The sequence below is a fragment of the Haemaphysalis longicornis genome, unplaced genomic scaffold (genome assembly GCF_048455015.1).
Source record: "Haemaphysalis longicornis isolate Haplotype H1 unplaced genomic scaffold, Haemaphysalis longicornis Haplotype H1 scaffold_10, whole genome shotgun sequence".
In the NCBI taxonomy this organism is placed as follows: Eukaryota; Metazoa; Arthropoda; class Arachnida; order Ixodida; family Ixodidae; genus Haemaphysalis; species Haemaphysalis longicornis.
The window spans coordinates 98,796,426-98,820,257 of record NW_027526204.1 but is presented as its reverse complement, the minus strand read 5'-3'; the positions used below and the strand labels follow the sequence as shown (position 1 = coordinate 98,820,257).

General features: G+C 49.0%; 1 protein-coding gene across 1 annotated transcript; it reads left to right on the top strand.

The window, feature by feature from the left end:
- The first annotated feature begins 3,248 nt into the window (after positions 1-3,248).
- Positions 3,249-22,551, top strand: LOC144159962 (steroid transmembrane transporter SLC22A24-like). The gene is made up of 2 exons (XM_077691600.1): positions 3,249-4,622; positions 22,378-22,551. Exons 1-2 carry the CDS (start codon positions 3,249-3,251, stop codon positions 22,549-22,551), a joined length of 1,548 nt encoding a protein of 515 aa, XP_077547726.1.
- Positions 22,552-23,832: the final 1,281 nt, after the last annotated feature.

The following is a 23,832-nucleotide window of genomic DNA, read 5'->3' as shown; positions in this document are numbered from 1 at the left end:
AGCGGTTTGAGATAGGTGGCGAGGCAGTGGAAGTGGTAAGCGAATATATCTACTTAGGCCAAGTTGTGACCACAGATCCCAACCATGAGGCAGAGATAATTAGAAGGATCAGAATGGGGTGGGGTGCATATGGCAGACATTCTCAGCAGCCTTCGTTACAGTTGAAGAAGTAAGGGCAGAACAAACAGAAAATGAATCCGTGAGAATTATTGCCTGTCGTTTCGAGGAACCATGCTTACGAAGAGCCAAGACTATTGCGAGAAATTCTGCGTGGAAAGATGTAGTAAAGTTAGGCAGCCGTAGAGAAAAGGCCCAATGTAGACTGCGAGAAAAATACCTACGCCTGCCCTCTCCTTCCGGACAGAAGCATCGGTTGCAATAATGGTGTGCAATAGGAAACCGTTCAGATGATACTGTGGAAGGCCTGTTAAAAGGTTTAGAGGGAGTAATTTTGCGTTAGAGGGAAAGATTTAATCAAAAGAAATATCTACGTGCGACACTATGTCAAGTACTGGAGCCAATAAGAGGGCCACATTTAATGGGCCAAGCAGAGATTGTACAAAGACCGCCTGTGAATGTTTGAACCGCGGCCATGAACTACCGAAGAACAACGAAGGCCATGTAACGAAGGCAGTTTGCGGCCGGGATATGGGTGATTCCACGACTCGTAAAAATGCATCTACGGTGAGGGAATGCATGCGTGAGACTAATTGAGGAATACGGGCTTCCATGTATAAAATTTTAATTGGTACATAACGGGGAAGACGCAGACATAAACGTAGAGCTTGTCTTTCGAGCATTATCAACGGCCGAAGTTTGTAGTGGGGACTCCCGGATAATAGCACACTTCCAAATTCTAGAACTGGCCGGACGTACATTTTGTAAATAATTAGTAGGGTGTCACGACGCATACCCAATCTTTTGTGACTTAATTCTCTCAAGAATGACACGGCCGAGCCCCTTTAGTAGTAATGTAATCTTGTAATCTATGTGTGGACGCCTATTGAGGGCATATTCATATAAAATTCCCAGATATTTTAAGGAATTGACCTGAGGAATGTGCTGTTGCCGGCAACTAAGAGATCTGAAGACTGGACCGCTCACTGGGAATGGAAGCAGAGCGCATTTGTTCACATTTAGGGTCAAGCGAAGGCTATGCAGCCAAGCCTCTAAGGCGCTTAAATACGACTGCATACGCCGATACAACGTGTGTATATCCCTGTCTGAAGTGAAAAAAGCAATATCATCCGCGTAAATATACACCTGAATGTCTGGATTTACCGGAACCGAGCTCATTAAAATATTAAACAGCACGGGAGAGAGAACAGAGCCCTGGGGAACACCTCGAGTTTGACTGTATATTGGAAGAGACAGGTCCTGCTGTGAACAAAAGAATTTGCTATCCGACAAAAAAGTGCCAATCCACGAAACAATGTAGTCTGGAAAAGGATAACGCTGGATTGTGTCAAAAAGAATTTGGTATTCAACGCTATCGTAAGCTTTGGCAATATCCAGGGTAACCAACACGCCAACTTCTTTACGTTGGCGTGCCAGCTGAATGCGACTCTCCAAATCAATGTGGGCCTACCAAATTGAGCAGCCAGGCCTGAATCCTATCTGTTTAGGGTTCCACACGTTCTCCCGTTCTAAAACGTTTTCAATTCGATGTAGCAAGATTCTTTCTACTAGTTTTACGAAATTCGATGTGAGGGCTATCGGTCTGGTATGATCTAACGCGTATCTAAGACATTGTTTTTAAAGGAGGGGGACGATCGTTGCCAGCCGCCACTCAACTGGAACCCACGAATGCTGTAGGGAATGGTTAACCACTTGCAGTAGTGAGTCGGCAAACTCGCTAAACAAGAGTTTTAGCATGTGGGCTGTAATACCTTCAGGTCCAAGAGCCGCATCAGGGACACGGCTCAGTCCCTCGCCAATCTCCCGCAGGGTCACCTCCTCAAAGTTGTTTTGACAGAGTCTCCTAAGGACTGGTGGTAATGCCGAAGTGAAACGTGCATTTAAGCCCTGCCCAATCTGGTTAATAAAATCCTGGGTTTCATCCGGGGAGCTGATAACTGATTCAATGTTTTGCTCTGGAGGAGCCACATTCCAACTGCGCAAAAATCGAAATAGGTTTCTCTTTTTCCGTGGGTCCGAGAGTAAAGAAAAGCGGCGCGACTTACACTCCTCTTTTGCCTTATTGATCGTCTGCTTAAATATAGCGCAGACGAATTTGAAGGTACTCCAGTTCGCAGGGCACTGATTGCAGGGCAGTCTTTTCCACGCAGCATTTCTGTGTCTGTGTGCATATGTACACTCCTCGTTCCACCACGGGCTGATCATATCCCTAGTTACCGAGACTGTGAATTTGGAACTCACGGCTGCATTGTTAATCGAATTTAAAACCTCTGCGGCCGTATGCTCTTCATCCCCTTGGGCCATCGTAGACAGGGCAACTCGTAATTCCTTAGCAAAGCGCTTCATATTTACGAATGCGTGTATTTTGTGGCTGGGAGTACGCACAGGTTTCATGTTTTTTTGAAAGGGTAAAAGAGGAAGAATGACTTCTTGCCCGTATGTCTCACGTGCTAGCTTATTTTTCTTTATCGTTCGGCCACTGCTGCGTAACTGCATTTTTAGCCATTCAAATTTTAGCTGAGTCTCTTTTAAAAATCGGCTCAAACGTTCTGCCACATAACCGCGCGTTTTGGAGTATCCTGGGTTCAGTATTTGTGATTGTCGAAAAAAATAAATCACCATCATTATCATTATCAATCCTCATCAATATCAAGTACGGCACGAGCTAGGAACGAGCCTCCATGCCTGTACTGTTGTCGCTGGGGCCACATCAATGGGATATTGTCACAAAGGGGTGGCTGTACCCATTCATGTATATGTGTCCGCGACTAGGCGTCTGCCCTCTTAGCCTTTGTTATTACGGGTATGCTTTCTCACATTCAACCGAAAGTTTCAATTTTTAGGCAATTCTTCCTTCTAATCTCGCGCTGTTACTGGATGGAAACGGATAGAAAGTTGTGTGCGGGCAAATTAGCCCCCTTCTTGTTCGATTCCTGGCAAATCCCCCGCGTGGGTATGCACCATAAGACATAGAACAACAACAGCAGCAAAAACCCATTTCGTTCGCCTCCCGAACTGACACATCAGGAATTTCTCGTTCCGGATCCAACCAACCAACATCAGGAATGGCCGAGCTGAAACCGTTCGCATGCCTTTCGCCAGGGTGTATTATGGTCGTCGACATTGAGACCAGCGAGGGCTTCGACTGCGAACAAGCCTTCGGAAGCGGAAACTTCCAAAACCGCCTCACCCTATTCACGGCATTCCCCGTGATAGTCCTGATTTGCCACGCAGTTGCGTTCACCCTCATCTCGGCGGAAGTCGACCACTGGTGCAGGCAGCCCACTGGCGGAAACCTCTCGGCCGACGCCTGGAGGAACAACTCGATTCCTGTCGATCCCGATGGGCGGCACAGCAAGTGTATGGTCTACGCCAACCCGTGGGACCCTAACGACACCAAGGTCATTGAGTGCGATGCCTGGGACTTCGACCTCGAGCGGGGGAACGGAAGCATCGTCAGTGTGTGGAACCTAGTATGCAGCCGCCATTCACTCAAGAGGCTCGCCGACGTCGTCTTCATGGCCGGTTCCGTGGTATTCCTCCTGCTGTCAGGGCACTGCGCCGACCGCTTCGGCCGCCTGCCGGTAATTCTGGGCTCGGCCGGCATATTGATGGCGGCCACCCTGGGTGCTTGCTTCGCCCCTTCTTACCCCGTGTACTTAGTCACCCGGTTCCTCATCTCGGGCTGCACTGTCTCCCTGAACGCAGTGACCGGTATTATCCTCGCCGAGTGTTCCTCGTGTGCACGCCGATCGACCTTGTTGTCCTTGTCCTTCCTGGTGGGGAACTTGCTGGCCGATACGTACACTCTTTTCCTCAAATGGGTGCGGCCTTCCCACTGGTTCTATCATCAGCTTCTCATCGTTGCACCCACGCTGCTCGTCCCGGTCTGGTCCCTCCTCGCAACGGAGTCTCCTCGATGGCTGATTGCCAGCCGCAGGCTCGAAGCAGCGGCTCGAGTCATGCGTGCAGCCGCACAATCGAATGGCAGCAACAGCGACGGCGTAGATCTCCTTCTGCAAAGAGTGAAACTCCGACTCGAAGCTGAAATTGGTGCTGATGGAGCGACGCCACTTGCCACAGACATGGTAAGAGTTGTGCGGCGTCGGGCGGCGATCATGTTCTGGTCTTCGTTTTGCGCCACCGCCGCCTTTCGCTCGTTGAATCTGTACCACGCTAAAAAAAGCCGTGCGATGCCGTTGCTGGACTGGATCTCAATGTGCACCAACGCCTTTGCATACTGCGTGCTGCTGAAGCTCGTCAACCGGATCGACAAGACGAGGCTCATGACCATTACCTTCGTGATTCTCGGCACCTTGTGTCTTCTTGCAAGCATCGCAGCGCTCCTCGCCACCCTATCACCAATATTCGATGTCGTCGGCAGCATCTCCTTCATCCTGGCGGAGGCCGGTAGCACCTTCGCGATATATTTCAACTTTGTCTATGTTATCGAGCTCTTTCCGACCCCCATCCGGGGTATTCCCGTGTGTTTGTCTTTTGCCGGCGCTCGTATGGGCGGGACTGTCGGCTTTTTGTTGCCATCACTGACGGAACTCAACCTCGATTGCCTTGCCTTAGCGCTTCTCGCAACAATGGTATACTCTTCGGCGTATTCTTTCCAATACTTGCCGCTGGAGTATGGCACCTACGCGCGACTGGCGGACGACCACACCACCTCCACGAGTCCGATTGACTGCAGAAGATCCATGAGCCCCATCGAGGCGATGAAGCATTCGCTGGCACCGCAACGTTCGAAGAAGAAGAAACATAAAAGAACTGCCATGGAGAGAAGAAGAAGCCACAAACCATAGTATCTTTAATTCGGACAATGCTTTCTGCGTCTGAAACGAAACACCTTTCCCTAGATCGGGAATCGCAACTACTACACAACGTTGAGAATTACATGTTTACAAGTGTTCCTGTTTGTCTGCGTTGTATATTATGTATGTTATACACTAAACAGGGTATGGTTATAAACTAAACACGAGATGCCATTTTATTAACAGCAGGCCAGTTCATTCAATTTTATTGACTCGCCCCTTTGCTCGCGTTCACCAATTTTTGGCTTTGTATAAGACTTTTTTCAGGATGCGATGGTCAGCAGGCTTTCGCATTCAAAGCCCATATGCACAGTTCAGTCCTCCAAGGGAAACAGCCATGCTGGAGCGAGGTGGCAGCCGGCTCCGAAAAAAGCGACGCACCAAGCGCCCGTTTGGAGACACAGGTATCTCAGAGAAGGATGTACCACGGCCGCACACGAGTGGCCTTGGCAGGTTTAAGAAACCACGCAGGTGCAGATGTTAATCCTGGTTATTGAAAGCTTCCGGAACGAGCTTTGTAGGGTTTGCCCAGGCGCGGCCCCGAAATTGATCCGAAAGTTTTGCACTAGAAGATGAGAATTCCAAATGAACTTCCGCTTTCACATTTTTAGAAAGTTCTCAAGGTCGATAGCAATATTTTGCTTACCGGCTATTTAAGCATCTCGCCCTAAAAAGGATTTTAGCTTTGCACGGCCGTACAAGGCTTCTCATGTTACCAACCCCTTCATTGTGAACTGCTTGCGTGAAGTTAGGGAAGAGAACTTTTAACCAACAAAGCAAAAATAACATAGCAACATCATCATAATAACTGCGGAGGGATCTAGTCAACGAGCAAGCAACAACATTACGATTACAGGATACACGCACTCAAGTTTCAAATCGCTGTACGCAAAATTCCTGGACGCTTGTAAGCTTTACTGCCTACACCGCGGAATAGGAACCGACTGATAGCACATGGAAAGGCCTTGGCGATACAATACGAAAATACCGATGATTAAAGATCCAATGATTCGGCGGAGTGAAGAAATGTTCTACAGCGTAGACCCATAAGTTCAGCAGCATTTATTAGTGATCCCACGAGCAAAAGGAATATCGAACGGACTCCCGGTATAGAGGGGCAGTTCACCAATCTTAGACGTATTATTTTCACCGGGATTTTGGTATGATCACATGATTGTGCTTATTAGGAGGAGTCACAGAGGGACAGACAAAACAACTTTATTTGGCCACAGCTGGGGCAATCAGGCCGGCGACGTCTTCTCTGTCGCGGTCGGGCAGCAGGGCCCCTTTTGCGCCGGGTTCCAGTGCCGTCGGCCAAGCGGGACAGGTCTTCTTGCACTTGTGGGTTTGGCTAATGCAGGGCGGCCTCCTAGCGCTCCTCTCTGGTGATGGTAAAGTGAATGGGGTGGGATCGGTGCCAGGATAGTGGGATTCTATCACAGGCCCATCTGAGTCACGAACAAGTTCTAGGGGCCCACACGTCTGCTTACGTCCTTTAAAGCCGAAAGTCTGGATATATACTCGTTTTAACTTCTTTCGTGAAGAAACGTAATTGCGTCTTTTGGCGCTTTCGTTGTTTTTGCCTTTGACGCAAATTGTTTCTATTGGCTTGTTTTCTGTACATTAAGCGGTCGTGGTTGTTGTTTCTTTAGGTATCAATATATCGGTCAATCAATAGAAGACAGTGAAAATAAAAAGAATTCTATTTAATTACCAGGCACTGAGAAAAAATAATTTGCGTCATTTTCTTGAAACTGGTTGCTTCAAGGTACGCTAAGCACGAATAAAACAAGGCACATACTGCGCTCTCTCATCGACAAAGAACAGACGCGCACCGTTACTTCAAACCAAATTCACCACCTAGTACAAACCTCAGACTTATCACCTGAGGAACTCCTTCAATCATTTCGAGGGGAGATCTTTGGCCACGAATCCCAATACCCACCATCAAATGATTCCAAGCGATACACTGGAAATGACAATGCAGAGCTAGACTCCCCGTTCACCATAGAAGAACTCCATCAGGTGCTACAAATGTTAAAACGCAACAGTGCCCCTGGAACACGATCGAATAACTAACCGACTACTCCGCAATCTCGACGACGAAACCATACAAGCCCTTCTTGACATTTTCAATCAACATTGGGAAACCGGAACTCTACCTGAACAGTGGAAAAGATCGGATATCATCCTCATACCGAAACCCCTCAAATCCCTAGGACTCAACAATCTCCGACCTATCTCTCTTACGTCTTGTGTTGGCAAAATTTTTTAGCACTTGGTTCATATACATCTAACCACGCATCTTGAAACAACCGGACAGTATCCCAACACCATGTTTGGCTTTCGTACTGGACTATCCACTCAAGACGCGCTGCTACAACTCAAAGAGCAAGTAATCCGAACCCTTAGCCGCAGCCATCCCAAAATGATCATGACTCTCGATGTACAGGGGGCATTCGATAACGTTTACCATTCTGCAATTCTGGACAATCTTGCCACTACACACTGCGGCCATCGAACCTTCAACTACGTCAAGGCTTTCCTCCACAACCGAACGGCCACACTTCGACTCGGCCCACACTCGACCCCCCTTTTTAACATGCCTGCGCGCGGCACACCCCAAGGCTCCGTCATTTCACCCCTCCTCTTTAATATTGCTTTACTTCATCTACCCGTAGAGCTCGACCACATCCCGGACCTTCACCATGCTTTCTATGCCGACGACATCACGTTGTGGACAACTCAAGGGTCAGTCGGAGCCCAACAAGACACCCTACAGCAAGCCATAAACACCATCAATACGTATCTCATACCACGAGGGCTTCGCTGTCAAGCCGAGAAGTCTGCAGTGCTGATGCTTCGCTCGCGCACACGAGGTAGAACTCCTGAACCCCCACTGAATCCTAATCTGAAAATCCAAAACACTTCTATCCCCCAAGTGCCTACTCTACGTATTATCGGCGTTCCTTTCCATCACGATGGCTCTGGTACCGCCCTTATCCCTCAACTGAACAAAACATGCGCCCAGCTTACCCATCTGATAAAACGTGTAAGCCACCAACATGCAGGGCTAAGGGAGAATGAATCCTGCAAGCTGATACAAGCTTTGCTACTTAGCCGCATCACCTATGGGACGCCGTATGTTGCACTCAAACCTGCCGAATTGAGAAAACTTGATATATTAGTACGAAAAGCCTACAAAACGGCCCTTCATCTACCCACCTTTACGCCCACACAAAAACTCCTCGAATTGGGTACTCGCAATACTATTTCGGAGATTCTTGAAGCACAACGCACGACCCAAATCCATCGCCTTCAACTTACTTCAACAGGACGACACCTGCTCGGTCTTCTGGTACATGACACCCCAAGAGCTCATGATACGCCCAATCCGATCCCCATTTCTTTGCGTCAACGTATTCACATCGCTCCTATCCCGAGGCACATGCACCCAAGTCATAACAGGGGCAGAAGAATAGCTCGTGTCCGAATGCTGCAAAGAAGACTGGACAGGGATCCACACGTCCGATATACAGATATTGCGTCTACTCACCATGACCGGCGTACCACAATTGTGGCTCTCGACTCTACGGGTACCACCATGACTGCTGCCACGTATCGTGGAATCTCCTCCACTACCGCTGAATCGATCGCAATAGCTCACGCCGCTACCACGCACCGCAGTGAACACCCCCTCACGATTGTTACGGACTCTCTCCAGGCATGCCTACGCTACTGTCGTGGACAAGCTCCAGTCGCAGCTATTCTCCTTCTGCAAAAGCTTCCCCCTCAACTATTCATCACAATAATATGGACACCTGTTCACACCGGCCTGCTGGGGAATGAAGCAGCCCATGCTGCAGCCCGCGAGATCCACAACCGGGTATTCTCAGCATCCGAATCGGAAGCCACGGAAGACATCACCACCGAACCTCTGACCACCACTAAAGCAATTCTCACCCACTACAGGCACCTCCGCTACAAATATCCTCCGCCGCACCACTCCCTCACGCACGCCCAAGCATACACCTGGCGACACCTACAAACAGATACCTATTACAACTGTACACGACTTCACCACATTGCTCCTACGCTCTACCCGAAAACCTGTCAACCATGTAATACCCCCCTAGACACTTTCCATCTTGTCATTGAATGCCCGAACTCTCCACCCCTCCCTCCCCGCGTGACCCCCACCCCTTCCCGTGAGCAGTGGGAGAGGTTGCTGACCAGCTCCGACTGTGAAGATCAAGCTATGCTGGTCGACCGGGCGGTGACGGCGGCGTCCTCTCGCGGCCTCCTGGACATAGGAGGTTGACCACACCCCCTCCCTCCAACCCTTTGCTCTATAATAAACGTTTGTTCATCATCATCATCATCATCATTTTCTTTGTTTTCGTTCTTGCGTGTTTCGGTTCGCATTACGTCATCAAGCGGAGTGGCACACGCCACAGTTTTCTAGAATCAGGACTTGCGCGGTTGGTGTGCACCTCAACTGCTCCTTTCATTCACCATCCAGTTCAGATTTCCCGCCACACGCAGTATTTCTCGCGTTTGACGTTTACGCTACATTGTTTTTTATATTGCTTGCAGCAAGACCATTAGCCCCACAAAACCTCCGAATCCTGTTCAATCTCACTAGTGGGTATGCCTCAAAAAAAAAAGAAACAACGACAATAACTTCTGTGCTACCGGTGACCACATGAGTAAAGAGTTCAGAATTAGCGTATTGGTCTGCTCCTGTGCATGTCAGGGTTCAATTTCGTACCGATAACACGTGTATTATAAATAGCGGCGGCCATTTTATTGCCCACATGAAGAAGAAGAATGACAGTTTTTCCCAGGAAGGGGGCTTAAACTTGTCGCTGTAAAAATAATTGCACGCCCACAGGGGTGTATAGAATACGCTTTCATCTGCTCTGTGTCAGTGGAAAATGCGGTTGAGGTGCTGACCCACCGATGCGGGTCCTGTCACCGCCGTGGTGGCCATTTCTCTGTGGGAGGTTGGAAAAGAAACGTCCATACTACCTGTCATGTGTCAAGGCCGCCCCCTATGGGGCGTTGCATCAAAAGTCATTGGGAATAAAAGAACCAAGATACGGGAACTTGAAGCGCGTGGAAATACCGCACCAATCAACGAACTCCGTGCCGAAACACCGAGGCACTATGGCGAAATATGGTAGCGCACGCGACAACGGGCTCCGTGTATTTATAGCGGAAAATGAGGTAATTCTTATACCAATTACAATTAAAAACCACATGCATAATGCTCAGCTGGGGTGGCACGCCTTATCAACTGGGACGTCTTGTGAAAGGCAAAGTTCTCCAAACCTATTGATACCAGTCAGCCCTTATCAGCATGGATTGATGATTTACTTCAAACTGTTCACTCAACAACCAAAACCGTGGCTATCACCTACACCCCTGATGTCGATTCGAAACTCTTAAGGCTTTGGGAGGCACGACGGAGCCTCACAAAGCGTTGGAAGCGACAGCGGCACAACCGCAAACTGCGTCTCTGAATCGTACTTCTAAATCAACAAGCAACAGAGTATGCCAACCACCTTTCAAAAGAAAATTGGCTAAAGCTGTGTTACAGCCTCCAAGGTACCCTGAAAACGAAAAGAACTTGGCACCTGCTCCGGCATCTCATCGACCACCAAACCAATAGGAGCGCTTCTCATCGAGCATTGACCTGAACTTTTCATTCTCTCAATGGCTCTTCTGAAGCCCTCTTGCGTGCCTTAGAAAATAAATACCTCCACACGGCCAGAAATTTTACTCCCCCTCCCTACACAGGTCATCCAAATCCGGACCTTTATCGAGATTTTCAACTTTTCGAACTCCCCGCATCTCTTTCCGAATGAAACAAAAACAGCCCACCGGGCCCAGATCATGCGACCTATCGTCTCTTAGCCAACTTGGATGACGACTCACTGGAACAACTTCTGCAGCATATTGACGCCCATTGGAAATCCGAAAAACTTCCCCCACAACGGAAAACACCAGAGATCCGCTTTATCCCGAAACCTCACAAGTCCCCCCACCTGGACAACCTTCGTACTATTTCTTTAACATCTTGTGTGGGTAAATTGGTAAAGCGCATGTTACTCCGACGTCTACAACCCTACCTAGAAACTAAGGATGTCGTCCCAAATACAATGTAGGACTTCAGAAAACATGTGTGCACGCAAGACATCCTTCTTCGCATGAAGGAAGAAATTCTCATACTACCAGCCTCCTGAAATTCACCTCGTGCAAATCTTGATTGGACTTAAAGGGAGTCTTCGATAACGTCTCTCATTCTGCCATCCTCTTCCATCTCAACGAAACAGGCTTGGGCTTGCGTACTTACTCCTACATTGCCAATTTTCTCACCCAAAGACAGGCGATCCTCAAAGCAGGCGATGTAAAATCTGATTAATCACCCTCGGAGATCGAGGCTCCTCAAGGTCCTGTTCTTTCACCTTTCCTTTTTAATATCGCTCTCCTAGACCTCCCTCGTCGGCTTAAAGCCATTCCCCGCGTTCATCACGCACTGCATGCGGATGATAATACCATTTGGACTGACACGGTTTCTTTAGGTAAAATTCAAGACACCATTCAAAAAGCAACTGATACTGTAAAACAATATGCCTCATCAATTGCCCTTGGGTGTTCCCCTCAAAAATCTGACCTCATCATCGTACGGAAGAGCCCACCCTGCATTCTATAAAGAATCAGTTCAAATTACCCTCGATGGTTAGCTTATAGATCACAGACCTTCACTCAAGATACTTGGTGTTATAATCCAGGCCAATACACGGAACGATCAGACAGTATTCAATCTGACCACAGAATTTACTCAAGTTAACCACATGCTTCGCCGAATCTCCAATCGACATCGCGGCATGAAGGAGGAAGACCTTCTCCGCCTTATCCGCGCCTTCCTCATATCACGGGTCATCTACACCACCCCCTACATAACTCTCAGCAAAAGTGACACGGAAACCATTGATCGCTTCATCCGCACAGCTATAAAGAAAGCTCTTAATCTTCCTTGTCCACTGCAACAACTAAACTGCTCCAATTAGAAATTCAACGTCTCTGCCTAACTCAAACACCAAAAAGAATGGCACTTTTACAGGACCTCAAAATGTCAACTCCTCAGACCACGGACAGAAAACCTCTTCCCCATAATTGGCGTTAATCCATTCGTGTCCGCTCTCTTCCCAAAAATATGCATCCTACTTTGCACTCCGGTCGTCGAACACGCCTATAGGGACGGCGCGCGCCACTACAGGCGCCACCGCCGCACGAAGGGCATCCAGCCGCCCCGCGTGCGGCGTATGGGCAGCTCTTGGCGCGCAAACGCTCGCTGCTTTTGGTGCCTGCGCGCTGATTAAGTGTGCTTTTTTTCGTAGTAGTTAGCGATGAATAGTACAGTCATTGTGTATATCACCTGCCTCGAATGGGGTTTTATTTTTTGAAGTAATGATGATGATGATGGATTGATTTTATTGGCGCAAGGCCGACATGGGCAAAGAGCGCCAAACACAAAGTGATTTGATAGGAGAGAACACGAAATAAAATCAGTTAAAAACAATGAGCACGGCTGGTGTAAAGGGCCAGGGTGAAGAACAAGAGTGGTTAAAAATTAAATAAGGTGGCTGGTGTATAGGACCAGGGGTAAAACTATGGGTGATAAGAGATGAGTTGTAAGAAATGAACTTCAGATAGGAACCTTAAGGTTCGCTGAACAGAGAACATGGCTTCATCTCCTAAGAAGTATGACGGGTGTGGTGGAATATGTCGTGTGTGTAGTTGTGGGAAGTGTTTTCGTCGTGTAATGTCGAGTGCCTTACATTGTATTAGGATGTGGATCACGGATAGGGCCTCTCCGCACCTGCTGCACAGAGGTCTTGGAGACCCCGTGAGAAGGTGCGAGTGCGTTGCATGAGTGTGCCCTATCCGTAATCTAGCCAAGGCGACTTCAGTGTATCTATTACGTGTGTCGGTGGTGTATGGTCCCAAGTGTGGTTTTATTACGTGTAACTTGTTGTCTGTTTGTTCACTCCAGTGCGTTTGCCATGTTTTGCGAAGTTGTTGTCTGATGTGTGGTTTCACGTCGGTGTAGGGTAATGTGGTTATGTCTACTGTATTCGAGAGTGTAGCAGCAGCAGCCATTCAGTCCGCTGCTTCGTTCCCGGCTATACCACTGTGGCCAGGGACCCAGCAAAGAACCAGTTCAAACTTGCGTACATACACCGACATAATACCCTTGACTATTAGATTTACAACGTGATTTTTCGAAGACTTTGTTGACGACAACGCCCGCACGACACTGAGGGAGTCTGTATATATAATGGATTGTGGGATGTGACTTTGAAGTATATGATTGACAACAAGAAGTACACCGTAAGCCTCTGCCGTAAATATACTAGTATGACTATTGAGAGTTTTGGTGACACTAAGGCCGGGCCCATGCGCCGCGCAGTACACAGAGGTGGAAGTCTTAGAGGCATCCGTATAAAATTCAGAGCACTCATACTTCTGCTGCAAATACAAGAAATGCTGCAGAATTGCACATGTGGGAGCTCGGTTTTTATCTACATGTGTGAATGATGTGTCGCATGAGACAGGGCGGAGATGCCATGGTGCTATGAGATCTGTTACAGAACTTTGGATGGTATCTAAAAAGGAGACAACAAGCTCTGACGCTTCCTCTCTAACTCTGTAAGAGAAGGGCGCAGAGAAAGATGGTCGATTTAAAAGGAGTTCAGTCATGGAGGTATCATGAAAAACTGATTTAAAAGGATGGTGAGGCATGGATGAAATTTTAAACGCATAAAGAAGGTCTGTGTATGCTCGCTGACATTGTAGGTTCCATTTGTTGCACTCTACATACAGGCTTTCGACTGGACTAGTCCGAAAGGCACCACAGGACAAGCGGAGCCCTAGATGAAGCACAGGGTCCAGTATTCTGAGGGATGTTTTAGTGGCTGACCCATAGACAACGCTGCCATAGTCCAATCGTGAGCCTATCAAGCTGGTAAAAACACGCAACAGAAGCTGTTTGTCAGCACCAAAAGAGATGTGCGAGAGAACCTTCAGGATATTCATTGTTTTTAAGCATTTATGTTTTAGTTGTTTTATGTGTGGGATGAATGTGAGCTTTTCGTCAAAGATTATACCTAAAAACTTGTGTTCCTTTTTGACAGGAATCGAGACACCGTGGAGTTGAATGTCTGGATCCGGCCGGATGCCACGCCTCTTGGAAAACAAGACACAAGTGCACTTCCCTGGATTAAATTTAAAACCGTTGCTGTCTGCCCAACCAGCTAGCTTGTTAACACCAAGCTGGACTTGGCGCTCGCAGACAGACAGGTTACAAGACTTAAAGGATAATTGTACGTCGTCTACATAAATTGAGCAGGAAATCGACGGTGGCAATTCCTTCCTCAGGGAATTCATTTTCACAATAAAAAGGGTGCAACTTAAAACTCCACCTTGTGGCACTCCATTTTCCTGCACATGCACCCTAGAGAGTGCAGTTCCAAGTCGCACGCGAAACGTCCTTTCGGACATGTAACTGGAAAGCGTGTTTATCATGTTACCCGACATGCCAAAGGACTTCAAGTCGCTAAGGATGCCGTACCGCCAAGCAGTATCGTACGCCTTTTCAAGATCAAAGAAGACTGTCATACAGTACTGCTTGTGGAGGAAAGCATCTTTGATATAAGACTCTAATGCAACGAGTTGATCGTTGGTAGATCGCCCCGCCCTGAAGCCCGCCTGGCAGCTCTCGAGAAGGCCATTGTACTCTAAGAAGTACACAAGTCTCCTGTTTATCATCTTCTCGAAGAGCTTACACAGGCAGCTTGTCAGGGCAATGGGACGATAACTGGCGGGAGAGGAAGGGTCCTTCCCTTCCTTTAGGAAAGCCACTACTATGGCCTCCCTCCAAGAGCGTGGAATGTGCCCCGAAAGCCATATTTTATTGTATAGGTGTAAGAGTGTTTCAAGAGTGTCTGGGTGTAGGTGCTGTATCATGGTGTATGTAATCTTATCTGCGCCTGGAGCTGAAGGTTTGCACGAGCTCAGGGCAGCCCTCAACTCATAGAGAGTGAATTCAGAGTTGTAAGAAGTTTTTGATCTGTCTTTGTCGTGTAAGGGCTTTTTTTCTGCAGATGTTTTGTGTTTCATGAAAGTGTTCGTGTAGTGTGCTGAACTGGACACGTGTTCGAAGTGTTGTGCAAGCGTGTTAGCCTGGTCTTCAAGTGTGTCCCCTGTTGTGCTAACCAGGGGCAGGCTGTGTGTCTGTTGTCCTTTGAGCTTGCGTATACGTGTCCAGACTTTGTGTGTGTCTGTGTATGAATTAATGGATGTCAAGAAGGTGTGCCAACTCTCTCGTTTCGCCTCACGGCGCACACGTTTTCCTAACGCCTTGGCCCGTTTGAACAAAATGAGGTTACCCGACGTGGGGTACCGACGAAGGATACCCCACGCCTTGTTCTGGGCCTCTCGCGCCCGCCTGCAGTCCTCATTCCACCACGGCCTCCGCTGGTTGCGCGGGGCACCACAGGCGTGGGGAATGGACTTTTCGGCGGCGTCGAGGATGTGCGCCGTGAGGAGTTGGGTGGCTTCTTCGACGTGTAGGTGTGCTATGGATGTGTGGTGTAGTTTCGATGTCTCTGTAAATGTGTTCCAGTTAGCTCGTGCTTCATTGAACCTATTATGGGAAGAAGAACTGCTTGGGCCGTTACCTATATATGTTAGTGAAGTGGGGAAGTGGTCACTGCCATATGGGTCAGTGCCCACTCCCCACTCAAGACATGGAAAGAGAATTGCCGAACCAATAGCCAAGTCAAGATTTGAGTATGTATTGTGTCCTATGTTATGGTATGTAGGCTGTTTATTGTTGAAAAGGCATGCTCCAGAAGATGTAAGGAATTTCTCTATCAGGCGACCTCGGGCATCCGTTCTGGAAGAGCCCCAAAGAGAGTTGTGAGCATTAAGGTCGCCTGTAAGTATGTATGGTTCGGGCAGCTGGTCAACCAGCGCCTCGAAGTCGGTGCTCGTAAGTGCAACATCAGGAGGAATGTATATGGAGCATACCGTTATCAATCTATTAAATATATTGTGCGGACGGCTACAGCCTCGAGGACGGTGTTCAAGGTGACAGGGTGGCATGCTAAGGATTTGCGGGTGATTATGGCAACACCGCCTGAAGAGTGTGTGCAGCCATCCCTGTCTTTCCTGTATACCATGTAACTATTCAAGAAATTTGTGTGTTTGGAATTCAGATGTGTTTCCTGGACACACATTATACTTGGCTGATTGGCATGCAGAATCTCATAAACGTCGTCAAGATTATTCAGAAGGCCTCTGCAGTTCCATTGAACTATGTTTTCTCTTCCCATTATTATGTGTTCAGAGCTACTGGAGTGTGAATGTTTATGTAGGGTCTTTCGGGGCTTGGACTCTTGGGAGGGGTTTTCTGACCTTCTCTACTGACCTGGACGTCGCAGCCCGTTCCTTCCGCTGCGATGAAAGCCGGAAGGGCTCGACGTCCATGTCGTCATCTGAAGGCAAGGGGGTGCCCAGCGGACTGGGCCCCCTTGGCGTGGCACCCTTTCGGGTGTTCTTTGCCTGCGCTGCCAGTGCCGAAGGCGTGGGGAGCACGACAGACGGCAAAGGCAGTGAGGCGGGGGAGGGGGTCGCTGCGACTGCCTCCGTCTCCATCTCGTCCGGGCCCTCGCGTGTGCTTCGGGCCGGTAGAGAGGGGGAAACGGTGGGTGCAGCAGCATCCCCACCGGACGTGGATGCCACCACAGCCGCTGCTGGCTCAGCGAGCGGTGCGGAGGCGGGTTGGGCTGCCAGAGGCAACCCAGGGGGGGGCGGGGGCGGGACCAAGTCCGACTCGCGGTACTGGGTCCCCGCCGAAACCAGACGCCGCTCCGCCCCCCGGCGAGCTGCGTCGGCGTACCTCCCCAGAGGGAAAGAGGCGAACCTCTTCCGCGCCTCTGGGAAAGTGATGTTTTCAGTGACCTTGATGTTAATGATTTTCTTTTCTAAGTGAAACTTTTCGCATTTTCTGGAGTAGGCCGCATGTGGACCCTGGCAGTTTACACAAAGAAGTTGTTGCACGTTGCAGTTTTCGGCCAGGTGATCGTGCTGGGCGCATTTTGCGCAGGTAAGTCGGCCGCGACAGGTGTTTGTGCCGTGCCCGAACCGTTGGCACTTGAAGCAGCGCCGTGGGTTCGGGATGTAAGGCCGGACTGAACAACGGATGTAACCTGCGTTGATGAATTCAGGAAGGGTCGCCTTGTCGAAGGTTAGGATGAGGTGCTTTGTCGGTATTTGTTTATCGTCTCTGCGGATGGTTATGCGCCTGACCGCTGTTACGCCCTGACTACGAAGGCCCTCCAGCAGGTCAGCTTCAGATTCATTGATTAGGTCATATTCGGAAATCACGCCCTGGGAGCTGTTTAGGCTGCGGTGGGGCGTGACTCGGATGGCCAGATCGGCGATGCGGGTTTGTGCAAGTAGTTTATCAGCCTGATCCTGGCTACTGACTTCAACAAGGATTTCACCGGTTCTTTGTTTTTTGGCTTTATATGATTCGCCGATGACACCTTCAAGAAATTTGGAGACGAGAAATACTGACTTTGAAGCAAGAGGGTTCAACTGGTCAACTGATTCTATTACTAAGAAGCGAGAGTAGTTGTTCGGTTTCGGAATACTCAAGTTGGGAAGTGGTGGGAACGAAACTTCGGTGCGGCCCCTTTTCGGGGGCCGATCACGTTTGGGGGGGGGGGGGTTTGGAAAATGCCATCTGATACATTGGAAAGCAGGGAGACGGGGGTACTTTCTTCTTTGACCTTACCCTGGTAGCCAAAGAGGTCCCGGAGCTCCCTGCCTGGTGAACAGACAGGGAGCCCATCCGCCGGAGCTTGACCTGGGCTCCGACGGCCACCGTTCATGGTTTCTAACCCTCCACCTATAAACACATTGCCACGGTTGGATCCAGCGTATGTTTGGGGGCTCGGGGTCCGCGGTATCGCCAGTACCGTCACCAAGATTGCTCAAGGTGCCCCGTGCGGGGTATTTTTTGAAGTAAATTACCGTAGACTTCGGCCGCGAACGGCAACGGCTTCTGCATGCTCTGGCACAAGCGCTGCGCCGTCGTGTTTACGGACTTTTAAATCTCTATTGCTTATTTTCTTAAAGCAAAAGTTGTAAATACTACACATACAGTAGCTGCGTAGTCACAGAATGCTGCGGGCCTATCGATAATACAATAAAAAAACTGAAAGAAACCAAGTACGCGTCGTTCAGACTACGCTTAATGAATCCGTTTATTGCTCTGGAATACACAGAACGCTAAAAGAGATAGCCGAATAGTATTGTCGTTTCGATGAGTGGGTACATAGTTGAGAACATCTAAAAACGCTGCAGAAACGCGAAGAATCAAATACGAAGAGATATATGTTGCACCATGTGTCTTTCCGCTTCCACGCTTTGCAATCCTTGCAAAAAAAAACGAAGCGAAAAAAGAACAATAAAACTGATTTTATCACACGCAACAAACAGTTTCAATGTTACGAAGGGAGACAAAAGAGCGTGGTCCAGCGAATAAAAATTTATTTTTTCGCGCTGCGATGTGCAGCGCACGGAGGAAACAGAATATTGCCACGTAGCCAAGAACGACGCAAAGCTTTTCTGAACTCAGCGAGCTAGCGACCTGCTCTACAAAATACTAGAATGAAACACAAACGACGAAGAAGCAGTCCGAAGGATGACGTGCACAGATGAACGTCAAAGTGAGTTGCGCGGCGTTTGCTATGCATGCATTACTCTCGGAACGTTATTAATTTCAGATCCATGGAAATAGGATCGAGAACATTATCGAAGAAACAAAAAATCAAGTTAGCGACAAGGTGACACTCTTTCCATATCAAACAATATTGTCCGACGGGACGTACGACAAAAAGAGCAAACGGGTTAAAACGCCAGATAAAAAACTGGAATCGGCCACGCGCGGTTACAAAACAAAGAAAACAAACCCTAAGGGATAATTCGCGGAAATATGAAAAGTAAAAGCACAAGGACGTCCCACAGCTTTTTTACACGCCAGCCTGAGCCCAACATAATACAAGTTTGCAAACAGGTAATAAAGCACCGCTACAACCTGACTGATATGACAAAAATCCGACTGTAAGTTAGCCTTCTACAATTCTAGGTCCACGATGCTCTGAAAAGGGTACACTGCTTTTTCCATTCTCACACACAGTGCATTTCCAAACACTGTCACACACTTATAATCGAAGCTGAAATCTCCCGTTGCTTGCTTTGGAATGGCGCGCCTCCATTTCTCACGCAGCTCCCAGTCACTCGGTCAACAGAACAAGGAAACATTTTCTGTGGTATCGTTGTAGAAGGAACGACATCCCGGGACGCAACACATGTTCGGCATCGTCGTTGCATTACTTAAGTCGCATCACAAGAGCGCGAAATGCAAGTTACATTTTTTTCCCCGCACAAAACAAACACAACTCGCCGCGGCTCCGCCGTTCGAGCCAGCGCAACGCCGCCCGAGGAGTGACCTCAGTGAGAGGGTGGCGCCACCGCGCGGCGGCCAAACGCAGCATATGAAGCTCTGCGTGGCCTCCGCGATTTGCTGCCGGCGGCGTGCCGTTGCTCCGGCCGTCCCATTCGGCGGGCGCGGAAGCAAGGGGAGCGATGTAATTTTGCTAACTCCGACACACGCCGCGAGGCGGCGGCGTTAGCCTAAGGTTGAAGCGAGGCTCGTTTGGCCGACGCTGCCTACGCTTTGAGTTGTAAATCAGCCTTCGTTGTCGCGTCTTCGTGCTAGAAAACTCTCAATATGTGGTCTATGTATTTTGACTCGATCCTACAAGTACAAAGTTGTTTAACGTACGTTGTTTAACACCCACAATTGCCTTTGCACGCAACTTTAGTTGTCGTTCGCTTGAAAGGCGAATGTCATAGCCCAGGGCTCTGTCATCTAGGGCAGAGTGAATGCCAGCGTGTTGAATTCTTTTTTCGCTATTACAGCATTTTCGCGCGATATCGCTGCGCGAAAATATGCTTTTTTTGCCTTTTAAGTTGTTTCGAACGCTCTGGGTATCCGTTGTGTGTGTGTGTGTGTGTGTGTGTGTGTGTGTGTGTGTGTGTGTGTGTGTGTGTGTGTGTGTGTGTGTGTGTGTGTGTGTGTGTGTGTGTGTGTGTGTGCGTGCGTGCGTGCGTGCGTGTGTGTGTGTGTGTGTGTGTGTGTGTGTGTGTGTGTGTGTGTGTGTGTGTGTGTGTGTGTGTGTGTGTGTGTGAACGTGCGTGAAAACAGCGTAATACCGATAAGCTCTCGTGTATTGTTTATAGGCAGGCGACTACGATAGTCAAATAATCTGTTAGGCTTCCACGGGTACGAATCAATCTTTTTCTTGCGTTTTAGTTAATATGCCTAGGGGTTTCAAGTAACTAAATTATTTGCCGTGAGTGAAAAAGTCATGGTATTCCGCGATGCCTTTCATATCGCTATCGACTCTACATGTCTATTTTTTTCGAAAGACTGTTTCTGAATTTCTAGATTTGCTGGGGTAATATATTCTGCACATAATTTGTTGGCATGACATATTAAGGGCATTATTTTTTTCGGTGAGCAGTTAAGCTGATCACTAATATCTGTATGCACAACATAGGCTGTAAGTAAGATCTTCGGGATATTAGTGAACAAACACATCAAGTGGAGAACTATACCAATCGTAACTCGGATAAAGATTTTTATTACATAACTTAGACCACGGACTGGAAGTCTCTCTGTACGTTTGTATATACAAGCATGCATGCCAATAAACGGCACAAGCACGTTTACCCTGCCTATTGCAGAAGAAATACCGATAGCCATTTGGACAGTATACACTCAGACGCTGAAGTATCCGAAGTCTCTGTTAATAGTATCGCGGTAAAAGTTGCGCCAAACGTTTCAAGTAGTGTTGTCATGTCATCTACTTTATCTGTCAAAGACCGCACGTTTAAAGGAGAAAAAAAAGGAAACGACATAAGGGGTATTTTCGTGTTTACTAATGGTTGGATTTCGGTCGGTTGAATTCCCATAATTTGGTTCTTGCTCGGAACGCACGGAATATGCGTTCCGTGCGTTCCAAACAACATGTACGAGATTTTCCGAAATAAAACCGGAAAACGTGTTGTGTTTTGGAACCAGGCGTGACTACAAAAAGAATACTGCTGTGCAATGAATTCACTTATGCATCACCCCGGGTATAGTCTACGTCAAAAATTCAAAGCACCAGTAACTACCCTAATGGCACCAGTAACTAATTCTACCTTTCACCTGCATTGGTCTGCGGTAACTTTTTTTATTAAACGTCGCACACAGGCTGCGAAGGCCGAGTTTTCGTCCTCTGCACCCGCCCGCGCCAGGGAAAACGACCTTAGGCTACGCGCGCCGCGGTGCGGCGAAAAACGCGACCACACCCCCTTTTCAACTGTGGGGACCCTTGTTTCCCTACGCCTCGCCTGCACATGTTTTCGCGAGCTGGGAACCGCCATTTTGGGTAGCCGGCGCGTCACGTCAGTCGTGACCTCTTCGTGACCCCGTGCGCGCGCCGAACCGGCTCGCCGCGAACGTGTGCGCGAGGGCGCGGGGGAAGGAGGACCAGTTTGCCACCTTCCTTTGCGCCACCCTCTCCTCGATCTGGGGAAGACCTCCTCTCCCCTCCGAGCTGACCTGCGGGACGAACGAGCGCTCCGCCGGGGAGTCGACTGGGCGATTTGGTCGGAGTCGGTTGGCTCGGCAGTGCCTACGCCGAATGCCCCGATGACGGTGAACCCAGTTGGCTCCACGGATTCTGCCGAGAGATTCTGCCCTGATCGGTTGCCACGGGATGCCTCCCCTGCTCCCGCGACCGTGATGACGGATATCGAGGTCTGAGCCCAGCGGCTTGAGCGAGCGACAGGAGCCACTGTCTCCCCGCGAGCGATAGTCGTGTTGTCTGGTATATGCCCTGTATCTGCAGGCAATAAAGCCTCATTTTGGATTGCCGGAGCCTGTCTACCGCATGTGAGTACTCGAACCCGTGCGTGAGTCTTCGGATTCCGCAGGGCTAGTGTACGGCGCGTAGCGTTCTCTAGCGAAGCTAGCCGGGGTCCTCTGCTATCCCGTACGTTAGCCCACACAACTTACGCTCTCTCCGGGGGATTGGAACGGCCGGAGCAACGGCGCGTCGCCGGTAGCCGATCGCGGAGGCCACGAGCTCTCCCATTCAGTTACGGAGAAGTTTCGTGACCAGTAAACTTTAGCATTGAAGAAGGACTCTGGTGCAGGCAACGGCCGCGGCGCCATGCCACTCACAACCCGAGGGCCGCGGTGCATCGTGTGCACCATGCGGGCCAGGATGGTGTGGGCCTCGTCGAAGGCGGTGACGTCCCGGGAAACTGGGGTGCCCTCCTGGTGGGCCTCACTGGCTCGGGCGTCGGCGTTCTTGTTGCCCCCATACCCTCTATTCCACCCACCTACTGGGACTGCCACCCCCCGTACCTTCCCCCCTCCCTCTCTCGCATCACCTAATGGCAGATTTGGCTGGCTCCCCCACCCGGAACAGACGTTCGGGCCGCCCAGGAGGCTCTCTGCCTTCATATCCAGATCTCCAAGGACATTCTGTACTGCTATGAAGACAGCGACGCCTCAGCCTCCATCATTTAGCTGACCTGTACTTAGGCTGGTGTCTGGGCAATAAATGTTTTCTCTGTCCTCGCGCATCAACGAAAGCGTTGCCGTAGCAGCATCAGTACTTTTTTGGTTTAAGTTTCGCCTACCAAGCCCCAGGTGACAAATTGGCGCTAGTGACGCAATTCTCGCTTACCAGAAGGGGGGGGGGGGGTATACCATATTGGGTATACCAGCTGACCTAGCCGTGGTGCTACAGACCTGTCTAATTGTTTACCCTGCGCAAAAGGTGCTTCTTGTGCATTGGTTTTACGTTTCACGATGAAAACTTCAGTTGATTCTAAAGTTTTATTACCCAGATAAACTTCGCTGACCCTTCTACTGCCTCGAATTAGCCTTAGGTTTTCTACAAATGCACCAGTTGCATACGCAATCAGCTTACAACTCCAGTGAAGCGAAGCTAGCGAACCGTCGCAGACCAATATACACATTGCATATGCGCTACTGTGGAGTTGTTTTGACATACCTTAATACAGCCTACAAATTAAAGGGACAGACAACCGATTTTTGTCGCGTATATGTTATTTAGCTCATATGAAAGCCAGCGTTTTATATAGCCCGGTAACCACAAGCAATTTTTAAACAAACTGGCGGAAATAATTTTAATTTGGCAGCAAACTTCCTGAAATCGGAAGGGTGGCGGTTCGTAGTGTCGAAACTTGACACTACAATATGTGTCCCTGTCACGTGACCTACAAACCTAGCAGCTACTGTAACTGCTGAAACGTTTATTTACGTATTGAAAACCTTTTAACACAAGTATTTGTACAAGCTTAAATAGTATATGTATTTCTAAACATTACTTTGAAAATTCTAAAGACACGCCGCCCGCCGCCGCTGGGTTGCTCTCAATGTGGCTAACTGAGCCACCACGCCCAGAATCAACGGCAGCGTTCAGTAAACAGACCCAGCGAAGGAGCTTTGATGATTCTGTCTGAGTAAGGGGCGTTTGTTCTGACAAAATATTTGATTTCAGTCTCCAAATACGCCAACGGCAGCTTTAAAAAAAAGAAACCGTCGCGCCCGGGGAGAATCGAACTTCCCGCCTCCACAACGTGAAGCCAGATTCTACCTATTGTCTATCCCAACAGATGGCGCATTCGTGCAAAATAGACCCTTGCA

What these genes read in the sequence shown, in the direction of transcription:
- LOC144159962 (XM_077691600.1), top strand. Translation starts at nt 3,249, where the DNA reads ATGGTCGTCGACATTGAGACCAGCGAGGGCTTCGACTGCGAACAAGCC. An exon ending in CCCCCATCCGGGGTATTCCC is followed by an intron (nt 4,623 to 22,377) that starts GTGTGTTTGTCT and finishes CATGCGGGCCAG; the next exon opens with GATGGTGTGGGCCTCGTCGA.